The following is a 23530-nucleotide window of genomic DNA, read 5'->3' on the forward strand; positions in this document are numbered from 1 at the left end:
ACCCACCAGGGGGAGGGTTGACTGACTGACCCTCTGATACCCACCAGGGGAGGGTTGACTGACTGACAGCCGCTGCAGTGGAACCTCTAATCACTGATCTACATCCATAGTGTGTGTTTCTGTGTTTTGGGTTGTCTTGTTTCCCACCAGCTGTCTGTCAGATATCCAGTGGAGATGCCTGGGTGGGTAGAGAGGAAGGTTGCACACTTCCAGGAACTTTCCATACATTCCCCGGTGTTCCAGAAATCCTGGTTGGAGGATTCTGGATTTTCTTCTTATCCCCTCCAGATTCCAGGAAACCTCCAAACAGGATTTCTGGAAAACCTGGGAATTTATTTAAAGTCCCTGGAATTCTACAACCTTAGTAGAGAATAGTAGTACCTAGTGTCACGGTGTGAACCTGCAGTTTCATCCTCTCACCTTCCCTTCATCTTTTCATTCTCTCACCTTCCCTTCATCCTCTCAGCTTCCCTTCATCCTTTCATCCTCTCACCATCCCTTCATCCTCTCACCTTCCCTTCATCCTCTCAGCTTCCCTTCATCCTTTCATCCTCTCACCATCCCTTCATCCTCACCTTCCCTTCATCCTCTCACCTTCCCTTCATCCTCTCAGCTTCTCTTCATCTTTTCATTCTCTCACCTTCCCTTCATCCTCTCATCCTCACCTTCCCTTCATCCTCTCAGCTTCCCTTCATCTTTTCATTCTCATAATTTTAACCAACAACCTGTGAAGGAGCTTGAGTTTAGATTTGAAAGCTGAATGAAATGGTGTGTTTGTCCTTAAGCCGTTCAATGCAACGTTTGTTTCTTTGGCATTTAAATGTTTCTTAATAAATTTTAAAAAGCGTAAAGCCGCGTAACTTCAATTTGCCTTACAGAGAAGGACAGCTGCTTGGGGTCAGTTTTAATTTCTGTGCTAGTCGAGATCATAGACATGTTTATATACGTCGTTGGTCTAGAGATCCGGGTAGAGGGGTTTCAGTTTGGATAGAGCTACCAAACTCAGCAATAACAACTGTCTTCATCCCGGAGTACGTCCTCCTTACCCTGGTTCCAGATGTGTCTGGCTTCCCTGGGCTCTGGCTATGCAGACAACACTACTGTCCCGGAGTACGTCCTCCTTACCCTGGTTCCAGATGTGTCTGGCTTCCCTGGGCTCTGGCTATGCAGACAACACTACTGTCCTGGAGTACGTACTCCTTAGCCTGGTTCCAGATGTGTTTGGCATGATTGCACAAACAGATCTAGGACCAGGTTACATTCTCCTCTGGTTGGCTGTAACAGAAGGAAAGGCCCCCCGCAGCAGTGCCTGTTTTTCTTGGTAGTGTCTCCATTCAGGACAAGGTGCTCTGGGAGAGGACTGAAACGGCACCCTGTTCCCCACTATCTTTTGACCAGGACTCACAGGGATTTGGCCACTCTGCATGGAGAAACCTTTAACCTTTCCCCTCCATCCATCTCTAGACCAGTGTCCGAGAGGTTAGGGACCGTACCACCTACTGGGTGGACGTACACTAGATACAACTCTAGTTTAATTTGTACTGTATTCACTAAGTTGTTGATTGTGTAACAAAACCACACAAATAACATTTTCAGGTAACTTTTGTTTTGCTTGATTCTGTTTGAATATGCAGAATGGGATGTGAAATTCATTGTATATCTCCAGTGTAGCAGTATGAATCGGGGGGTGTAATTCAGTGCATTTGGAAAGTATTCAGACCCCTTGACTTCCACGTTTTGTTACCATACAGCCTTATTCTGAAATAGTTTTTTCCCCTCATCAATACCCCATTATGACAAAGCAAAAACTGGTTTTTAGACATTTATAAAAAAATTAACTGAAATATCGCATTTACATAAGTATTCAGACCCTTTACTCAGTACTTTGTTGAAGCACCTTTGACAGAGATTACAGCCTTGAGTCTTCTTGGGTATGACGCTACAAGCTTGGCACACCTGTATTTGGGGAGTTTCTCGTATTCCTCTCTGCAGATCCTCTCAAGCTCTGTCAGGTTGGATGGGGAGCGTCGCTGCACAGCTATTTTCAGGTCTCTCCAGAGATGTTCGATCGGGTTCAAGAATATTCAGAGACTTGTCCCGAAGCCACTCCTGCGTTGTCTTGGATGTGTGCTTAGGGTCGTTGTCCTGTTGGAAGGTGAACCTTCGCCCCAGTCTGAGGTCCTGAGCGCTTTGGAGCAGGTTTTCATCAAGGATCTCTCTGTACTTTGCTCCGTTCATCTTTGCCTCGATCCTGACTAGTCTCCCAGTCCCTGCCGCTGAAAAACATCCCCACAGCATGATGCTGCCACCACCATGCTTCACCGTAGGGATGTTGCCAGGTTTCCCCCAGATGTGACGCTTGGCATTCAGGGCAAAGAGTTCAATCTTGGTTTCATCAGACCAGAGAATCTTGTTTCTCATGGTCTGAGTCTTTAGGTGCCTTTTGGCAAACTCCAAGTGGGCTGTCATGTGCCTTTTACTGAGGAGTGGCTTCCGTCTGGCCACTCTACCATAAAGGCCTGATTGGTGGAGTGCTGCAGAGATGGTTGTCCTTCTGGAAGGTTCTCCCATCTCCACAGAGGAACTCTGGAGCTCTGTCAGAGTGACCATCGGGTTCTTGGTCACCTCCCTGACCAAGGCCCTTCTCCCCCGATTGCTCAGTTTGGCCGGGCGGCCAGCTCTAGGAAGAGTCTTGGTGGTTCCAAACTTCTTCCATTTAAGAATGATGGAGGCCACTGTGTTCTTGGGGACCTTCAATGCTGCAGACATTTTTTGGGACACTTCCCCAGATCTGTGCCTCGACACAATCCAGTCTCAGAGCTCTACGAAAAATTATTTCGACCTCATGGCTTGGTTTTTGCTCTGACATGCATTGTCAACTGTGGGACCTTATATAGACAGGTGTATGCCTTTCCAATCAATTGAATTTACCACAGGTGGACTGCAAGTTTATCGAAACATCTCACGGATGATCAATGGAAACAGGATGCACCTGAGCTCAATTTTCGAGTCTCATAACAAAGGGTCTGAATACTTATGTAAATAATGTATTTCTGTTTATGTTTTATACATTTGCAAACAATTATTTAAAAAACCTGTTTTCACTTTGTCATAATGGAGTATTGTGTGTAGATTGATGAGGAAAAATATTAATTTAATCCATTTTAGAATAAGGCTGTAACCTAACAAAATGTGGAAAAAGGGAAGGGGTCTAAATACTGTCTTCTATTCAATAGAGACACTAACCTGAAGTAATGTACTTGTGCCAGACTGATATCATATAATTATATATAACAGGAGCTTTGATGCGATGCAGCTTAGTGAGTCAGAAGATAATGTTCTTATCAAGAGGGAACCAAGTCCACCATGTAATTATATCGGTTTACAGTAATCAGGTACATCAGAATGATTTCAGTTTGTATTTTTGCGTGATGTAAATCTCCATCTGTGCTATCAAATCTCATGATGATGAACATGTTAACTTTGTTTTGGTGATGCATGAATGACAGTGCTAGCTGGATGTATATGATTAAGATATAAAAAAAAATACTTTTAGATTCGTGTGGATTTTTTTTTCATGTTTTGAGAATGACACACATACTAATTTTCACAAAGTCTGCTGCCTCAGTTTTGATGATGGCAATTTGCACAGAATGTCATGAAGAGTGATCAGATGAATTGCAATTAATTGCAAAGTCCCTCTTTGCCATGAAAATGAACTTAATCCCCAAAAAACATTTCTACTGCATTTCAGCCCTGCCACAAAAGGACCAGCTGACATCATGTCAGTGATTCTCTCGTTAACACAGGTGAGAGTGTTGACGAGGACAAGGCTGGAGATCACTCTGTCATGCTGATTGAGTTAGAATAACAGACTGGAAGCTTTAAAAGGAGGGTGGTGCTTGAAATCATTGTTCTTCCTCTGTTAACCATGGTTACCTACAAGGAAACACGTGCCGTCATCATTGCTTTGCACAAAAAGGGCTTCACAGTCAAGGATATTGGTGCTAGTAAGATTGCACCTAAATCAACCATTTATCAGATCATCAAGAACTTCAAGGAGAGAGGTTCAATTGTTGTGAAGAAGTCTTCAGGGCGCCCAAGAAAGTCCAGCAAGCGCCAGGACCGTCTCCTAAAGTTGATTCAGCTGCGGGATCGGGGCAGCAGCAGTGCAGAGCTTCTCAGGAACGGCAGCAGGCAGGAGTGAGTGCATCTGCACGCACAGTGAGGCGAAGACTTTTGGAGGGTGGCCTGGTGTCAAGAAGGGCAGCGAAGAAGCCACTTCTCTTCAGGAAAAACATCAGGGACAGACTGATATTCTGCAAAAGGTACAGGGATTGGACTGCTGAGGACTGGGGTAAAGTCATTTTCTCTGATGAATCCCCTTTCCGATTGTTTGGGGCATCCGGAAAACACCTTGTCCGGAGAAGACAAGGTGAGCGCTACCATCAGTCCTGTGTCATGCCAACAGTAAAGCATCCTGAGACCATTCATGTGTTGGGTTGCTTCTCAGCCAAGTGAGTGGGCTCACTCACATTTTTGCCTAAGAACACAGCCATGAATAAAGAATGGTACCAACACATCCTCAGAGAGCAACTTCTCCCAACCATCCAATAACAGTTTGGTGACAACCAATGCCTTTTCCAGCATGATGGAGCACCTTGTCATAAGGCAAAAGTGATAACTAAGTGGCTCGGGGAACAAAACATCGACATTTTGGGTCCATGGCCAGGAAACTCCCCAGACCTTAATCCCATTGAGAACTTGTGGTCGATCCTCAAGAGGCGGGTGGACAAACAAAAACCCACAAATTCTGACAAACTCCAAGCATTGATTATGCAAGAATGGGCTGCCATCAGTCAGGATGTGGCCCAGAAGTTAATTGACAGCATGCCAGGGCGGATTACAGAGGTCTTGGAAAAAGAAGGGTCAACACTGCAAATATTGACTCTTTGCATAAACTTAATGTAATTGTCAATAAAAGCCTTTGACACTTATGGAATGCTTGTAATTATACTTCAGTATACCATAGTAACATCTGACAAATATATCTAAAAACACTGAAGCAGCGAACTTTGTGAAGACCAATACTGTTGTCATTCTCAACTTTTGACAACGACTGTACACTACATTACCAGAACATCTCATTCCAACCGCTATATCCGCTGCCAACTCTCAGAGATTTACCCAGAAAGACGCCGCTATGTCCGCTGCCAACTCTCAGAGATTTACCCAGAAAGACTCCGCTATATCCGCTGCCAAAGGGGATTCTAACATGGATGGACTCAGGAGGTTGAATACTTATGGAAATCAAGTTATTATAAAAAATATTTTTATGTTATAATTTTTCTTCCACTTTGACATTAGACTGTGCAGATCGTGGACCGAAAAAATGACAAATACAATTTGAATCCCACCTTGTAACACAACAAAAAGGTGGAGAAAGTCAAGGGGTGTGAATACTTTCTGAACTGTATATGTACATACACTACATGTCCAAAAGTATGTGGACACCTGCTTGTCAAACATCTCATTCCAAAATCATGGACATTAATATGGAGTTGGTCCCCCCTTTGCTGCTTTAACAGCCTCCACTCTTCTGGGAAGGCTTTCCACTAGATGTTGGAACATTGCTGCGGGGACTTGCTTCCATTCAGCCACAAGGGCAATAGTGAGGTCGGGCACTGATGTTGGGCGATTAGGCCTGGCTCGCAGTCGGCGTTCCAATTAATCCCAAAGGTGTTCCGATGGGGTTGAGGTCAGGGCTCTGTGCAGCCCAGTCAAGTTCTTCCACACCGATCTTGACAAATAATTTATGTATTGGTATTGTCATGCTGGAACAGGAAAGGGCCTTCCCCAAACTGTTGCCACCAAGTTGGAAGCACAGAATCGTCTAGAATGTCATTGTATGCTGTACCATTAAGATTTCCCTTCACTGGAACTAATGGGCCTAGCCCAAACCATGAAAAACAGCACCAGACCATTATTCCTCCTCCACCAAACTTTACAGTTGGCACTATGCATTGAGGCAGGTAGCGTTCTCCTGGCATCCACCAAACCCAGATTCGTCCATTGGTCTGCCAGATGGTGAAGCGTGATTCATCACTCCAGAGAACGTGTTTCCACTGCTCCAGAGTCCAAGGCGGCGAGCTTTACACCACTCCAGCCGACACTTGGGAATACGCATGGTGATCTTAAGCTTGTGTGCTGCTGCTCAGCCATGGAAACCCATTTCATGAAGCTCCCGACTAACAGTTCTTGTGCTGACGTTGCTTCCAGAGGCAGTTTGGATCTCGGTAGTGAGTGTTGCAATCGAGGACAGGCGATTTTTACGCACTTCAGCAGTCCTGTTCTGTGAGCTTGTGTGGCCTACCATTTCGCGGCTGAGCCATTGTTGCTCCTAGACGTTTCCACTTCACAATAACAGCACCAGTTGACCGGGGCAGAAATTTGACATACTGATTTGTTGGAAAAGTGGCATCCTATGACGGTGCCACGTTGAAAGTCACTGAGCTCTTCAGTAAGGCCATTCTACTGCCAATGTTTGTCTATGGAGATTGCATGGCGTTGTGCTCGATTTTATACAACTGTCAGCAACGGGTGTGGCTGAAATAGCCGATTCCACTCATTTGAAGGGGTGTCCACATACTTTTGTATCTATAGTGTACGTAGAAAATATCAAGACTCCATAGGAGAATCTCAATTGCATATCCTTGCATCCTCTCGTCTTATTTTCTAACCCCATTGGACAAAAAGGTCAAAGGGGAGTAATAAAGAAAATGCTATTGAGATCCTCCCATGGATATGGAAGACTCATCGTGGATGTGAAGATGAGTCCTATAATATTATTACATCTCAATAGTCCTCTGGTTCTCTGGTCCTCTGTAGCTCAGCTGGTAGAGCACGGCGCTTGTAACGCCAGGGTAGTGGGTTCGATCCCCGGGACCACCCATACGTAAAAATGTATGCGCACATGACTAAGTCTCTTTGGATAAAAGCGTCTGCTAAATGGCATATTATATCTAACGGACTAGTTTCAGTAGAGCTTACTGTCTAATAGTGACATCTAGTGGTAGAACAGATGTATTGCATTTTGAGAGAAAATAAACGCTCCCTCGAGTTGAGTAGAACAATACATGTCAAATAACTCCCATTCAATGTAGTTATTGAAATAAACCTCCAAATCATGGAACGGGCTTCAATGGAAATTAACAGGCAAAAAGATTTATGTATGTGGCACACGTTGCCAGAGGAGGAGATTAATAGATGGCAATAACTGGAAATAACTGGCAATAACTGGCAATAACTGGATGAGAGACTAAGGCGTTAGTTCTTGGTGAGAGTTCAGAGACTAAGGGGTGGCTAGATGTGCCAAGCTTATAGAGACATACCCCAAGAGACTTGCAGCTGTAATTGCTGCAAAAGGTGGCTCTACAAAGTATTGACTTTGGGGGGCTGAATAGTTATGCACGCTCAAGTTTTCTGTTTATTTCTTGTTTGTTTCACAATAAAAAATATTTTGCATCTTCAAAGTGGTAGGCATGTTGTGTAAATCAAATGATACAAACCCCCCAAAAAATCCATTTTAATTCCAGGTTGTAAGGCAACAAAATAGGAAAAATGTCAAGAGGGATGAATACTTTCGCAAGCCACTGGAGCCCAGGGTGGATGAGTCAAAGTTGAAGCCGATCATTTCATGAAAACTGTGCAAGGGATGTGAATCCTTTCACTGGGCAATGTACAGTATGCATTAAAACACAGCACAGACAGACTTCGATGAATCCATTTTAATGGAAAATGTAAAACCCTTTTGAACTTCAATGTACAAAGCATATAACACTTGCACTTTTAAAATTTAAAATTGAAGCAAGCCATGTTTTAAAAAAATACATCAGTGAATGTCCATATGTATATATTTACACAGTACGTTTTTCAGAATAGTTTTCCATTTAACTTCAACATTTCACCGTAGTACCTTTTTAACAGAAGAACAATAACTTTCTTGAATAAATTAAACCTTTTTGTGTAAATGTCTCCATTTTACAGTGAATCCTTCTTAATAAAATGCTGTAGTGTATTATTCACTTAGTCTCTCTTTTTTACATAACACAACTTTACACTGTTTTATACACTATCATATTTTGGCAGTTGGTTTTCACTCAGCAACGACTCCCAGGTGACAGCTGAAGATATGGCGTGAGGACTGGAACTCAGCAACGACTCCCAGGTGACAGCTGAAGATATGGCGTGAGGACTGGAACTCAGCAACGACTCCCAGGTGACAGCTGAAGATATGGCGTGAGGACTGGAACTCAGCAACGACTCCCAGGTGACAGCTGAAGATATGGCGTGAGGACTGGAACTCAGCAACGACTCCCAGGTGACAGCTGAAGATATGGCGTGAGGACTGGAACTCAGCAACGACTCCCAGGTGACAGCTGAAGATATGGCGTGAGGACTGGAACTCAGCAACGACTGCCAGGTGACAGCTGAAGATATGGCGTGAGGACTGGAACTCAGCAACGACTCCCAGGTGACAGCTGAAGATATGGCGTGAGGACTGGAACTCAGCAACGACTCCCAGGTGACAGCTGAAGATATGGCGTGAGGACTGGAACTCAGCAACGACTCCCAGGTGACAGCTGAAGATATGGCGTGAGGACTGGAACTCAGCAACGACTCCCAGGTGACAGCTGAAGAAGTCTGTTTCCTCTCACAGTAACCGTCTCATTGTACTAAACGGTGCGGAGTCCGCATCACAGCGGATCATTTAGGAAACTGTACAAGTCACATTTACATTTGATCTAGAACATCATCGCATTACAACTCCTATAAAATAAATACAGCATTTTCAGGGAAACAATATACAACAGTATGAAACAAACAAACAAAAGGAAAACAGGAATAAACGAAGAGAGAACAGAAGGTTCCAGAACAGCAGTCAGTACTGTAAAATCAGATAGTTTATTACAATCACAGTTCTCCTGATGCTGGGTAGCGATACTGCTGTGGTCAGTTCTCCTGATGCTGGGTAGCGATACTGCTGTGGTCAGTTCTCCTGATGCTGGGTAGCGATACTGCTGTGGTCAGAATATATCACGATGCGCTGACTGCCACTGCTGTGGTCAGTATCCTGATGATGTGGTAGTGCTACTGGTCAGTAACATAATAAATAGCCTATGGAGTTGTAGTTTTAGCATGTTGTAGTTTATTCTGCTTGGCACTCAAGGTTGATGGTTGTTGTGGTTAGTGTTGGTGTGCATATCTGCTCCAGGCTCCAGGGGGACGTCTGGTCTCCGAGAGGGAGGCTCCAGGGGGACGTCTGGTCTCCGAGAGGGAGGCTCCAGGGGGACGTCTGGTCTCCGAGAGGGAGGCTCCAGGGGGACGTCTGGTCTCCGAGAGGGAGGCTCCAGGGGGACTACGGGTCAGCAGGTCTCCTCCTCCTCCTCCTGGCTGCACCTCCTCAGAGACGTCACTGCATCCTTCACAGAGTGGAACAAGATGTTCTTCACCTGGAGAGAGGAGAGAGAGGAGAGGGGTTATAGAGGAGGACAGAGGAGAGAGGAGATAGAGGAGGACAGAGGGGTTATAGAGGAGGACAGAGGGGTTATAGAGGAGGACAGAGGAGAGAGGAGATAGAGGAGGACAGAGGGGTTATAGAGGAGGACAGAGGGGTTATAGAGGAGGACAGAGGGGTTATAGAGGAGGACAGAGGGGTTATAGAGGAGGACAGAGGGGTTATAGAGGAGGACAGAGGGGTTATAGAGGAGGACAGAGGGGTTATAGAGGAGAGAGGAGAGGGGTTATAGAGGAGAGAGGAGAGGGGTTATAGAGGAGGACAGAGGGGTTATAGAGGAGGACAGAGGAGAGAGGAGAGGGGTTATAGAGGAGGACAGAGGGGTTATAGAGGAGGACAGAGGAGAGAGGAGATAGAGGAGGACAGAGGGGTTATAGAGGAGGACAGAGGGGTTATAGAGGAGGACAGAGGAGAGAGGAGATAGGAGGACAGAGGGGTTATAGAGGAGGACAGAGGGGTTATAGAGGAGGACAGAGGGGTTATAGAGGAGGACAGAGGGGTTATAGAGGAGGACAGAGGGGTTATAGAGGAGGACAGAGGGGTTATAGAGGAGGACAGAGGGGTTATAGAGGAGAGAGGAGAGGGGTTATAGAGGAGGACAGAGGGGTTATAGAGGAGGACAGAGGAGAGAGGAGAGGGGTTATAGAGGAGGACAGAGGGGTTATAGAGGAGGACAGAGGGGTTATAGAGGAGGACAGAGGGGTTATAGAGGAGGACAGAGAGAGGGGTTATAGAGGAGGAGAGAGAGAGGGGTTATAGAGGAGGACAGAGGAGGATAGAGCTGGGAGAGACAGAGGAGGATAGAGCTGGGAGAGACAGAGGAGGATAGAGCTGGGAGAGACAGAGGAGGATAGAGCTGGGAGAGACAGAGGAGGATAGAGCTGGGAGAGACAGAGGAGAGACAGGGAGAGACAGAGGAGAGACGGGGAGAGACAGAGGAGAGACGGGGAGAGACAGGGAGAGACAGAGGAGAGACGGGGAGAGACAGGGAGAGACAGAGGAGAGACAGGGAGAGACAGGGAGAGACAGAGGAGAGACAGAGGAGAGACAGGGAGAGACAGAGGAGAGACGGGGAGAGACAGAGGAGAGACGGGGAGAGACGGGGAGAGACAGAGGAGAGACAGAGGAGAGACAGGGAGAGACGGGGAGAGACAGAGGAGAGACAGGGAGAGACAGGGAGAGACAGAGGAGAGACAGGGAGAGACAGGGAGAGACAGAGGAGAGACAGAGGAGAGACAGGGAGAGACAGAGGAGAGACAGGGAGAGACAGGGAGAGACAGAGGAGAGACAGGGAGAGACAGGGAGAGACAGAGGAGAGACAGGGAGAGACAGGGAGAGACAGAGGAGAGACGGGGAGAGACAGGGAGAGACAGGGAGAGACAGGGAGAGACAGGGTAACGTGATGGATAACAACCAGGTCCTGACACATCCAGACAGAATAGACTGTAGAAAGGGTTCACCTCAGACCAATGGGACATTAATAGACTGTAGAAAGGGTTCACCTCAGACCAATGGGACATTAATAGACTGTAGAAAGGGTTCACCTCAGACCAATGGGACATTAATAGACTGTAGAAAGGGTTCACCTCAGACCAATGGGACATTAATAGACTGTAGAAAGGGTTCACCTCAGACCAATGGGACATTAATAGACTGTAGAAAGGGTTCACCTCAGACCAATGGGACATTAATAGACTGTAGAAAGGGTTCACCTCAGACCAATGGGACATTAATAGACTGTAGAAAGGGTTCACCTCAGACCAATGGGACATTAATAGACTGTAGAAAGGGTTCACCTCAGACCAATGGGACATTAATAGACTGTAGAAAGGGTTCACCTCAGACCAATGGGACATTAATAGACTGTAGAAAGGGTTCACCTCAGACCAATGGGACATTAATAGACTGTAGAAAGGGTTCACCTCAGACCAATGGGACATTAATAGACTGTAGAAAGGGTTCACCTCAGACCAATGGGACATTAATATACTGTAGAAAGGGTTCACCTCAGACCAATGGGACATTAATAGACTGTAGAAAGGGTTCACCTCAGACCAATGGGACATTAATAGACTGTAGAAAGGGTTCACCTCAGACCAATGGGACATTAATAGACTGTAGAAAGGGTTCACCTCAGACCAATGGGACATTAATAGACTGTAGAAAGGGTTCACCTCAGACCAATGGGACATTAATAGACTGTAGAAAGGGTTCACCTCAGACCAATGGGACATTAATAGACTGTAGAAAGGGTTCACCTCAGACCAATGGGACATTAATAGACTGTAGAAAGGGTTCACCTCAGACCAATGGGACATTAATAGACTGTAGAAAGGGTTCACCTCAGACCAATGGGACATTAATAGACTGTAGAAAGGGTTCACCTCAGACCAATGGGACATTAATAGACTGTAGAAAGGGTTCACCTCAGACCAATGTGACATTAATAGCCAGAGATAGAGAGAGACACTTAAACAAATATATACACCTTTATTGGCCCAATAGTTACATAAAGTTGCACTATGCAGAAATCGCTCCTCCATTTCCTGGTGGCTAAAACTAATAGCTTTCCTAATGTCAGTTAATGTGAGTAAATCAGCTGGTATAGTGGAGAGAACCACTGGACCATCTAAACCACTGGGAAATAGATTTCCCATAACTATAAATATTGGGTAACCCTTTCCTTGACACCCAGCGTCATGGTCATAACCATGTCATAACCTCCCAGCGTCACGGTCATAACCATGTCATAACCTCCCAGCGTCACGGTCATAACCACGTCATAACCTCCCATATATTTACACCTGTTGTGACATACTGCATTATTTTACGTCTCGTTATGACACCTGCATCGCAAATGTGAAAAACGTTGCTTCATTTCAACAGACCTAGAAAGTGTGAACCAAGCCCCTCTCCTGGTCCACTGTCCACAGAACCCCCCTGACACCCCACACGGTTCACCAGCCCCCCATATACAAGCCCCTTTCAACCAATACAGAATGAAGGGAAGGTTCTCAGATGAACCAGCTGAAATCATAAGGAAACGGAATGCCGTGTGGGTCTAATTCAGCTGATGATTGGATGGCTTTTAACCGCCTTCAGAATCAGGGTGTGGCTATGACCAGAAAGCAGACCACTACCTCAAATCTACTGCTCATAATCTGAATAATCCTTCCAGATTTTGGCAAGTAGTGAAAGGTTTAGAGTGCAAAAAAAGATGCACAGCTTCCTAAACAACTGCTGGTTGACTCACAGGTGGTAACTGAGAGAACCTCTATTCTGAACTATTTTAATCAACATTTTCTTGATGCAGGCAGATTATTTGTTAGGGTTAAAGGTCAACATGAGCCCCCTGTGAAATGACCTGATGACCCCATCTTGGTGTTTGACACTGTGGACCATACTGTCTTGGTGTTTGACACTGTGGACCATACTGTCTTGGTGTTTGACACTGTGGACCGTACTGTCTTGGTGTTTGACACTGTGGACCGTACTGTCTTGGTGTTTGACACTGTGGACCATACTGTCTTGGTGTTTGACACTGTGGACCATACTGTCTTGGTGTTTGACACTGTGGACCGTACTGTCTTGGTGTTTGACACTGTGGACCGTACTGTCTTGGTGTTTGACACTGTGGACCATACTGTCTTGGTGTTTGACACTGTGGACCGTACTGTCTTGGTGTTTGACACTGTGGACCATACTGTCTTGGTGTTTGACACTGTGGACCGTACTGTCTTGGTGTTTGACACTGTGGACCGTACTGTCTTGGTGTTTGACACTGTGGACCGTACTGTCTTGGTGTTTGACACTGTGGACCGTACTGTCTTGGTGTTTGACACTGTGGACCATACTGTCTTGGTGTTTGACACTGTGGACCATACTGTCTTGGTGTTTGACACTGTGGACCGTACTGTCTTGGTGTTTGACACTGTGGACCATACTGTCTTGGTGTTTGACACTGTGGACCGTACTGTCTTGGTGTTTGACACTGTGGACCATACTGTCTTGGTGTTTGACACTGTGGACCGTACTGTCTTGGTGCAGAGACTGAACTGTATTGGGATTACTGGTCATGCTCTGGAGTGGTTTGTGAACTACCTATCAAATAGAACCCAGTGTGTTAAGGCAGATGGTTTTAAGTTGGACACAGTTGAGTTGTGCTCCGGTGTGCCTCAAGGATCAACTTTAGGTCCCCTGTTTATTATCTAGATCAACAACATTGGGAGACATATTGAGGCAGCTGATGTTCATTTCTATGTGGATGACTCTGTTCTCTATTCAAGTGGCAGCAGTTTGACTCTGTTCTCTATTCAAGTGGCAGCAGTTTGACACTGTTCTCTATTCAAGTGGCAGCAGTTTGACCCTTCTCTATTCAAGTGGCAGCAGATTGACTCTGTTCTCTATTCAAGTGGCAGCAGTTTGACTCTGTTCTCTATTCAAGTGGCAGCAGATTGACTCTGTTCTCTATTCAAGTGGCAGCAGTTTGACTCTGTTCTCTATTCAAGTGGCAGCAGTTTGACTCTGTTCTCTATTCAAGTGGCAGCAGTTTGATTCTGTTCTCTATTCAAGTGGCAGCAGATTGACTCTGTTCTCTATTTAAGTGGCAGCAGATTGACTCTGTTCTCTATTCAAGTGGCAGCAGATTGACACTGTTCTCTATTCAAGTGGCAGCAGATTGACTCTGTTCTCTATTTAAGTGGCAGCAGATTGACTCTGTTCTCTATTCAAGTGGCAGCAGTTTGACTCTGTTCTCTATTCAAGTGGCAGCAGTTTGACTCTGTTCTCTATTCAAGTGGCAGCAGATTGACTCTGTTCTCTATTCAGGTGGCAGCAGTTTGACTCTGTTCTCTATTCAGGTGGCAGCAGTTTGACTCTGTTCTCTATTCAAGTGGCAGCAGATTGACTCTGTTCTCTATTCAAGTGGCAGCAGATTGACTCTGTTCTCTATTCAAGTGGCAGCAGATTGACTCTGTTCTCTATTCAAGTGGCAGCTGATTGACTCTGTTCTCTATTCAAGTGGCAGCAGATTGACTCTGTTCTCTATTCAAGTGGCAGCAGATTGACCCTGTTCTCTATTCAAGTGGCAGCAGATTGACTCTGTTCTCTATTCAAGTGGCAGCAGATTGACTCTGTTCTCTATTCAAGTGGCAGCAGTTTGACTCTGTTCTCTATTCGAGTGGCAGCAGTTTGACTCTGTTCTCTATTCAAGTGGCAGCAGTTTGACTCTGTTCTCTATTCAAGTGGCAGCAGTTTGACTGTTCTCTATTCAAGTGGCAGCAGTTTGACTCTGTTCTCTATTCAAGTGGCAGCAGTTTGACTCTGTTCTCTATTCAAGTGGCAGCAGATTGACTCTGTTCTCTATTTAAGTGGCAGCAGATTGACTCTGTTCTCTATTCAAGTGGCAGCAGATTGACACTGTTCTCTATTCAAGTGGCAGCAGATTGACTCTGTTCTCTATTTAAGTGGCAGCAGATTGACACTGTTCTCTATTCAAGTGGCAGCAGTTTGACACTGTTCTCTATTCAAGTGGCAGCAGTTTGACATTCTGTGATAGAAACAAAAAAGTGGTTACCCCACCATTCATTTAAAGTCCAAAAATGGATATGCCAATCTCAGATTGCCACTTTAAAAAGGAAACCCATTGAGATGAGAACAGAAGAGAACAGGGTTCTTCACAGCTAACCCACCTGTAGTTTATCTTCATAGTTGAGCTCTTCCCTGGAGGATCTCAGTTCCTGTGTCAGGTGGAAGGAGTGGAACACATGCTCCGGAGACACAAAATCATTTATCACCTGGACACAACTGTGAAGGTTCTGCACCTGTTAGAGAGAGAGAGAGAGAGAGAGAGAGAGAGAGAGAGAGAGAGAGAGAGAGAGAGAGAGAGAGAGACAGAGAGAGACAGAGGGAGGAAGAGAGAGACAGAGAGAGAGAGAGAGAGACAGACAGACAGACAGACAGACAGACAGACAGACAGAGAGAGAGAGAGAGAGAGAGAGAGAGGGAGAGTGAGAGGGAGAGGGAGAGGGAGAGGGAGAGGGAGAGAGAGAGAGAGAGAGAGAGAGAGGCCAGTGCAAGAAAGAAGGAAGAGAGAATGAGAGGGAAAGTGGGTCAGACAGAGAGACAGACACAGAAAAATAAACAAAAAGCAATATCTCAGACTTGCCAATAAAAAATAAAAGATTAAGATGGGCAAAAGAACACAGACACTGGACTTTTTCTTTGCAACTCTGCCTAGAAGGTCAGCATCTCGGAGTCGCCTCTTCACTGTTAACATTGTGACTGGTGTTTTGCGGGTACTATTTAATGAAGCTGCCAGTTGAGGACCTGTGAGGCGTCGGTTTGTCAAACTAGACACTCTAATGTATTTGTCCTCTTGCTCAGTTGTGCACCGGGGCCTCCCACTCCTCTTTCTATTCTGGTTAGAGCCAGTTTGCGCTGTTCTGTGAAGGGAGTAGTACACAGCGTTGTACGAGATCTTCAGTTTCTTGGCAATTTCTCGCATGGAATAGCCTTCATTTCTCAGAACAAGAATAGACTGACGAGTTTCAGAAGAAAGTTATTTGTTTCTGGCCATTTTGAGCCTGTAATCGAACCCACAATTGCTGATGCTCCAGATACTCAACTAGTCTCAAGAAGGCCAGTTTTATTGTTTCTTTAATCAGCACAACAGTTTTCAGCTGTGCTAACATAATTGCAAAAGGGTTTTCTAATGATCAATTAGCCTTTTAAAATGATAAACTTGGAATAGCAAACACAATGTGCCATTGGAACACAGGACTGAATTGCTTTTCTTTCAAAAACAAGGAAATGTCTAAGTGACCTCAAACTTTTGAACAGTAGTGTATATATAGAGTACTGCACACACTACAATTACTTAGGTTTAAAACTAAGCTCAACTGGACACCTTTATGATGCAGTGAATGAACTGAGAGAGAAAGCACGCAGGGCATTCTACGCCATTAAAAAACAAATTAAAATTGAAATACCTATTAAAATTTGGCTAAAACGAATTGAATGAGTCATTGAACCAATTGCACTTTATTACATTTTAGTCATTTAGCAGACGCTCTTATCCAGAGCGACTTACAGTTAGTGAATACATATATTTTTATACTGGCCCCCCGTGGGAATCGAACCCACAACCCTGGCGTTGCAAACGCCATGCTCTATCAACTGAGCTACATCCCTGCCGGCCATTCCCTCCCCTACCCTGGACGACGCTGGGCCAATTGTGCGCCGCCCATGAGTCTCCCGGTCGCGGCCGGCTGCGACAGAGCCTGGATTCGAACCAGGATCTCTAGTGGCACAGTTAGCACTGCGATGCAGGGCCTTAGACCACTGCCCCACACAGGCACCGAGGGTGTGGGTTCCACTTGCAAAACAAGATTCCACCAAATGGGACAAACACCCCATTGAAACCCTGCATGCAGAGTTCTGGAAGATTCTCCTACATGTCCAGAGGAAAACTACAAACAATGCATGCAGGGCAGAATTAGGACAATATCCACTAATAATAAAAACTCAAAAAAGAGCAATTAAGTTTAGGAAACATCTAAAATACAGTGACCCCCTCTCATATCATTACCAAGCCCTGCAATGCCAAGAGCTGAGCAAAGAGTCCCCTCATCCAGCTGGTCCTGGGGCTGAGTTCACAAACCTGTTCTACTGACACACTGAAACCTCAGGACCAGAACATCCAATCAATCAGAATAAACCACATTACAACACAGTCAAAACAACACTACATTGCTTATTGGGAAACACAAGCACAAAGTAAAATGCAGTGCTATCTGGCCTTAAATCGACAGTACACCGTGGCGAACTATTTGACCATGGTTACTGATCAAAACATTAGAAAAACCTAGACAAAGTACAGGCTCAGTGAGCCCAGCCTTGCCATTGAGAAGGGTAGACACAGGAAAACCTGTCTCCCTGTAGAGGAAAGGCTGTGCAACCACTGCACCACAGCAGAACCTGAGACAGAGCTGCATTTCCTGACTAAATGTCAAACATATGTAATTTCCCCAAATTCGAAACCGTATTTCAAGGCTTCAAAGACGTCTCTGATGAGAATAAGCTACCCATCCTGTTGGGGGAGGACTCAGAGCGCTGTGGTTGGCAGAGCAATACATTGCTGCCTGCCATAAGATGAGGGACAGTGTCTGACAGACCAACCAACCTGCACATGTCCTCTATATTGTTATTGTTCAATGGTTATTTTGACCCTTGGTTATTGCTGTTACTGTTGTCCCGTTGACTATATTGATTATTATTATTTTAATTATGTTAATAGTGTAAATCTCCAAAGTAAGCTTTGGCAATATGTACATTGTTACGTCATGCTAATAAAGCAAAATCGAATTGAATTGAGAGAGACAGACAGACAGAGACAGAGAGACAAAGACATACAGACAGAGAGAGACGTACAGACAGAGAGAGACAGAGAGAGAGACAGAGAGACGTACAGACAGAGAGAGACAGAGAGAGACAGAGAGAGACGTACAGATAGAGACAGAGAGAGAGACAGAGAGAGAGACAGAGAGACGTACAGACAGAGAGAGACAGAGAGAGGGACAGAAAGAGAGACAGAGAGACGTACAGACAGACAGAGAGAGAGACAGAGAGAGACAGAGAGAGACGTACAGACAGAGAGAGACAGAGAGAGAGACAGAGAGAGACAGAGAGACAGACAGAGAGAGACAGAGAGACAGACAGAGAGAGACGTACAGACAGAGAGAGACAGAGAGAGATGTACAGACAGAGAGAGACAGAAAGAGAGACAGAGAGAGAGACAGAGAGACGTACAGACAGAGAGAGAGAGACAGAGAGAGAGACAGAGAGAGACAGAGAGAGACGTACAGATAGAGACAGAGAGAGAGACAGAGAGAGAGACAGAGAGACGTACAGACAGAGAGAGACAGAGAGAGGGACAGAAAGAGAGACAGAGAGACGTACAGACAGACAGAGAGAGAGACAGAGAGAGACAGAGAGAGACGAACAGACCGAGACAGACAGAGAGAGAGACAGAGAGAGACGTACAGACAGAGAGAGACAGAGAGAGACGTACAGACAGAGAGATTCAGAGAGACAGGGAGAGAGACAGAGAGATTCAGAGAGACAGGGAGAGAGACAGAGAGAGACAGGGAGAGAGACAGAGAGAGACGAACAGACCGAGACAGACAGAGAGAGAGACAGAGAGAGACGTACAGACAGAGAGAGACAGAGAGAGACGTACAGACAGACAGAGAGAGACGTACAGACAGACAGACAGATGGAGAGAGACAGAGACAGAGACAGGATGTTGATGTCTAACAGCAGTAGTAGTAGCTCATAGGTTCTAGGTTCTAACCTGAGGCCAATACAAGGTGGGAGAGTCTGACAGGTACTAAGGGAATGTGTGATCAGGTTCCAGTGTTGTTGTATTATAGGGCTTGATATGCCGTGTTCTGTCCTGACCTCACTAAATCTATTTCCATGGAAACAGACAATTCACTTATTGGTAGACATAGGATGAGGACAGGGATAGACAGACAGACAGACAGACAGACAGACAGACAGACAGACAGACAGACAGACAGAGACAGAGAGAGGGCTAGACAGACAGACAGAGAGAGGGCTAGACAGACAGACAGCAGAGAGGGCTAGACAGACAGACAGAGAGAGGGCTAGACAGACAGACAGACAGACAGACAGACAGACAGAGAGAGAGAGGGCTAGACAGACAGACAGACAGAGAGAGAGAGACAGAGAGAGAGAGAGAGAGAGAGAGACAGAGAGAGGGCTAGACAGACAGACAGACAGACAGAGAGAGGGCTAGACAGACAGACAGACAGACAGAGAGAGAGAGGGCTAGACAGACAGACAGAGAGAGACAGAGAGAGGACTAGACAGACAGACAGAGAGACAGACAGACAGACAGACAGAGAGAGAGAGAGAGACAGAGAGAGGACTAGACAGACAGACAGACAGACAGAGAGAGACAGGGCTAGACAGACAGACAGACAGACAGACAGACAGACAGACAGCAGAGTCATGTTTACTATGTCAGTGGTTGTCATCCTGGTCCTCGGGACCCAAAGGGGTGCACATTTTTGATTTGACCCTAGCACTAACACACCTGATTGAAATCAAAGGCTTGATGAGGAGTTGATTGAAGTGTGTTAGATCTAGGACAGAGAGAACCACATAGCTACCTGGTGCAGAGAGAACCACATAGCTACCTGGTGCAGAGAGAACCACATAGCTACCTGGTGCAGAGAGAACCACATAGCTACCTGGTGCAGAGAGAACCACATAGCTACCTGGTGCAGAGAGAACCACATAGCTACCTGGTGCAGAGAGAACCACATAGCTACCTGGTGCAGAGAGAACCACATAGCTACCTGGTGCAGAGAGAACCACATAGCTACCTGGTGCAGAGAGAACCACATAGCTACCTGGTGCAGAGAGAACCACATAGCTACCTGGTGCAGCGCCCCGGCTGGGATGAGGACAGAGAGAACCACATAGCTACCTGGTGCAGCGCCCCGGCTGGGATGAGGACAGAGAGAACCACATAGCTACCTGGTGCAGCGCCCCGGCTGGGATGAGGACAGAGTCCCCCAGGAACTGAACCACGGTCAAGCCCAGCACGCCATGCTCCTCCCACAGACGCTGACGCAACTTTCTGCTCAGGTACCAGCCCGGCTCTCTGATTGGGTCGTGCTCCGCTGAAACCTCCGCCCCCTGCTCCTTAGCAAACTGCTGACAACACATGAAGAACAGACAGCAAAGATTAGACACAAACTACACAGGAGAGGTTAGACTGATGAGGTAATACTGCAGACAGACAGACAGAGACCGACACAGACCAGACACAGACCGACCGACCAGACAGACAGACCAGACCAGAAAGACAGACCAGACACAGACCGACCGACCAGAAAGACAGACCAGACACAGACCTAGTTATCACCACCACCAATAGCTGGGAACTAAATAGCTGCCGTATCAAATGATGCTATGCTGCTAGGAGGGAGAGAGAACAGAGAGAGAAGGAGGGAGAGTATGAGGGAGAGAGAACCAGAGAGAGAGAGAGAGGAGGGAGAGAGAGAACCAGAGAGAGAGAGAGAGAGAAAGAGAGAGAGTATGAGAGAGAGAGAACCAGAGAGAAACAGAGAGAGAGGAGGGAGAGAACCAGAGAGAGAGAGAGAGAAAGAGAGAGAGTATGAGAGAGAGAGAACCAGAGAGAGAGTCAGAGAGAGAGAGTAGGAGGGAGAGATAGAGAGAGAAGGAGAGAGAGAGAACCAGAGAGAGAGTCAGAGAGAGAGAGTAGGAGGGAGAGATAGAGAGAGAAGGAGAGAGAGAGAACCAGAGAGAGAGTCAGAGAGAGAGAGTAGGAGGGAGAGATAGAGAGAGAACCAGAGAGAGAGAAGGCGGGAGAGAGAGAGAACCAAAGAGAGAGAGAGAACCAGGAGGGAGAGAGAACCAGAGAGAGAGAGAGAGAGAGAGAGAGAGAGAGAGAGAGAGAGAGAGAGAGAGAGTAGGAGGGAGAACCAGAGAGAGAGGGAGAGAGAGAGAGAGACACTTGTCATTCAGCCCAAAGAGTTCAATCTTGGTTTCATCAGACCAGAGAATCTTGTTTCTCATGGTCTGTCCTTTAGGTGCCTTTTGGCAAACTCCAAGCGGGCTGTCATGTGCCTTTTACTGAGGAGTGGCTTCCGTCTGGCCATTCTACCATAAAGGCCTGATTGGTGGAGTGCTGCAGAGACGGTTGTCCTTCTGGAAGGTTCTCCCATCTCCACAGAGGAACTCTGGAGCTCTGTCAGAGTGACCATCCGGTTCTTGGTCACCTCCCTGACCAAGGCCATTCTCCCCCGATTGCTCAGTTTGGCCGGGCGGCCAGCTCTAGGAAGAGTCTTGGTGGTTCCAAACTTCTTCCATTTAAGAATGATGGAGGCCTTCAATGCTAAAGAAATGTTTTGGTACCCTTCCCCAGATCTGTGCCTCTACACAATCCTGTCTCGGACAGGTGTGTGCCTTTCCAAATCATGTCCAATCAATTGAATTTACCGCAGGTGGACTCCAGTCAAGTTGTAGAAACATCTCAAGGATGATCAATGGAAACAGGATGCACCTGAGCTCAATTTCGAGTCTCATAGCAAACGGTCTGAATACCTATGTAGATGGGGTATTTCATTTTTTTATTTTTTTTGGTAGATTTGCTTTGTCATTGTGGACTGGTGAGGAAAATGATTAATTTAGTGTGTTTTGGAGTGGGGTAGGATGTGCTGTGGCGGGATGTGGGAAAAGTCAAGGGGTCTGAATACTTTCCGAATGCACTGTATACATGTTTAATTATTTTCCCTTTTGTACTTTAACTATTTGCACATCGTTACAACAATGTATATAGACATAATATGACATTTGAAATGTCTTTATTCTTTTGAAACTTCTGAGTGTAATGTTTACTGTTCATATTTATTGTTTATTTCACTTTTGTTTACTATCTACTTCACTTGCTTTGGCAACGTTAACACAGGTTTCCCATGCCAATAAAGCCCTTAAATTGAATTGAATTGAGAGAGAGAGAGAGAGAGAGACGAGAGAGAGGAGAGAGCGAGGGAGGGAGAGCAAGAGAGAGGAGAGAGAGGGAGAGACAGAGAGAGAGGAGAGAGAGGGGGAGAGGGGGAGAGATGGAGAGAGAGAGATGGAGGGAGAGAGAGAGAGAGAGGAGAGAGAGAGACGAGAGAGAGAGAGAGAGAGAGAGAGATGGAGAGAGAGAGACGGGAGAGAGAGACAGAGAGAGAGAGAGATGAGAGAGAGAGAGCCAGAGAGAGAAAATATCAAACTGAAAATAACCTTGTGCAGAAACTCTTTAATTTTCTCCACATCTTTGCTAATGTAGATGTGCCACAAGGCTCCAGGCGTCTCGCTGGAATCCTTTAGTCTTTTCTTCACGCTGTCGTCCAAGTCTTCCTCCTCAAGTCTCTTCAGCACTCCTGCAACACAAACACAGAGTTCAAACACACACCACACAGATATCCCAGAGTCACACACACCACACAGATATCCCAGAGTCACACACACCACACAGATATCCCAGAGTCAACACACACCACACAGATATCCCAGAGTCACACACACCACACAGATATCCCAGAGTCAACACACACCACACAGATATCCCAGAGTCACACACACACCACACAGATATCCCAGAGTCAACACACACACCACACAGATATCCCAGAGTCACACACACCACACAGATATCCCAGAGTCAACACACACCACACAGATATCCCAGAGTCACACACACACCACACAGATATCCCAGAGTCACACACACACCACACAGATATCCCAGAGTCACACACACCACACAGATATCCCAGAGTCAACACACCACACAGATATCCCAGAGTCACACACACCACACAGATATCCCAGAGTCACACACACCACACAGATATCCCAGAGTCAACACACCACACAGATATCCCAGAGTCACACACACCACACAGATATCCCAGAGTCACACACACCACACAGATATCCCAGAGTCACACACACCACACAGATATCCCAGAGTCACACACACCACACAGATATCCCAGAGTCAACACACCACACAGATATCCCAGAGTCACACACACCACACAGATATCCCAGAGTCACACACACCACACAGATATCCCAGAGTCAACACACACACCACACAGATATCCCAGAGTCAACACACACCACACAGATATCCCAGAGTCACACACACACCACACAGATATCCCAGAGTCACACACACCACAAAGATATTGTTTTCACTATATATTTTACCTCTTGGGGATGTTATTCGAAAACATAATGTTAACTTTCACTGCTATGCGGATGACACACAGCTGTACATTTCAATGAAACATGGTGAAGCCCCAAAATTGCCCTCGCTAGAAGCCTGTGTTTCAGACATAAGGA

General features: G+C 46.1%; 1 protein-coding gene across 1 annotated transcript in view; it reads right to left on the reverse strand.

Moving 5' to 3' along the window:
- Positions 1–7772: 7772 nt before the first annotated feature.
- The window catches only part of LOC311117666 (putative JmjC domain-containing histone demethylation protein 2C), an 89861-nt gene continuing 74103 nt past the window's right edge, over positions 7773–23530 (reverse strand). The window contains exons 11-14 of the mRNA XM_084192599.1: positions 22421–22560; positions 20144–20323; positions 15268–15399; positions 7773–9512 (exon numbers count right to left, since the gene is read on the reverse strand). Coding sequence (XP_084048725.1) covers positions 9426–9512; positions 15268–15399; positions 20144–20323; positions 22421–22560 — 539 coding nt within the window. The 3' untranslated portion in view covers positions 7773–9425. The remainder of the gene's footprint in view (positions 9513–15267; positions 15400–20143; positions 20324–22420; positions 22561–23530) is intronic.

The sequence above is a fragment of the Coregonus lavaretus genome (assembly GCF_964263955.1).
Source record: "Coregonus lavaretus genome assembly, contig: HAP1_SCAFFOLD_764, whole genome shotgun sequence".
In the NCBI taxonomy this organism is placed as follows: Eukaryota; Metazoa; Chordata; class Actinopteri; order Salmoniformes; family Salmonidae; genus Coregonus; species Coregonus lavaretus.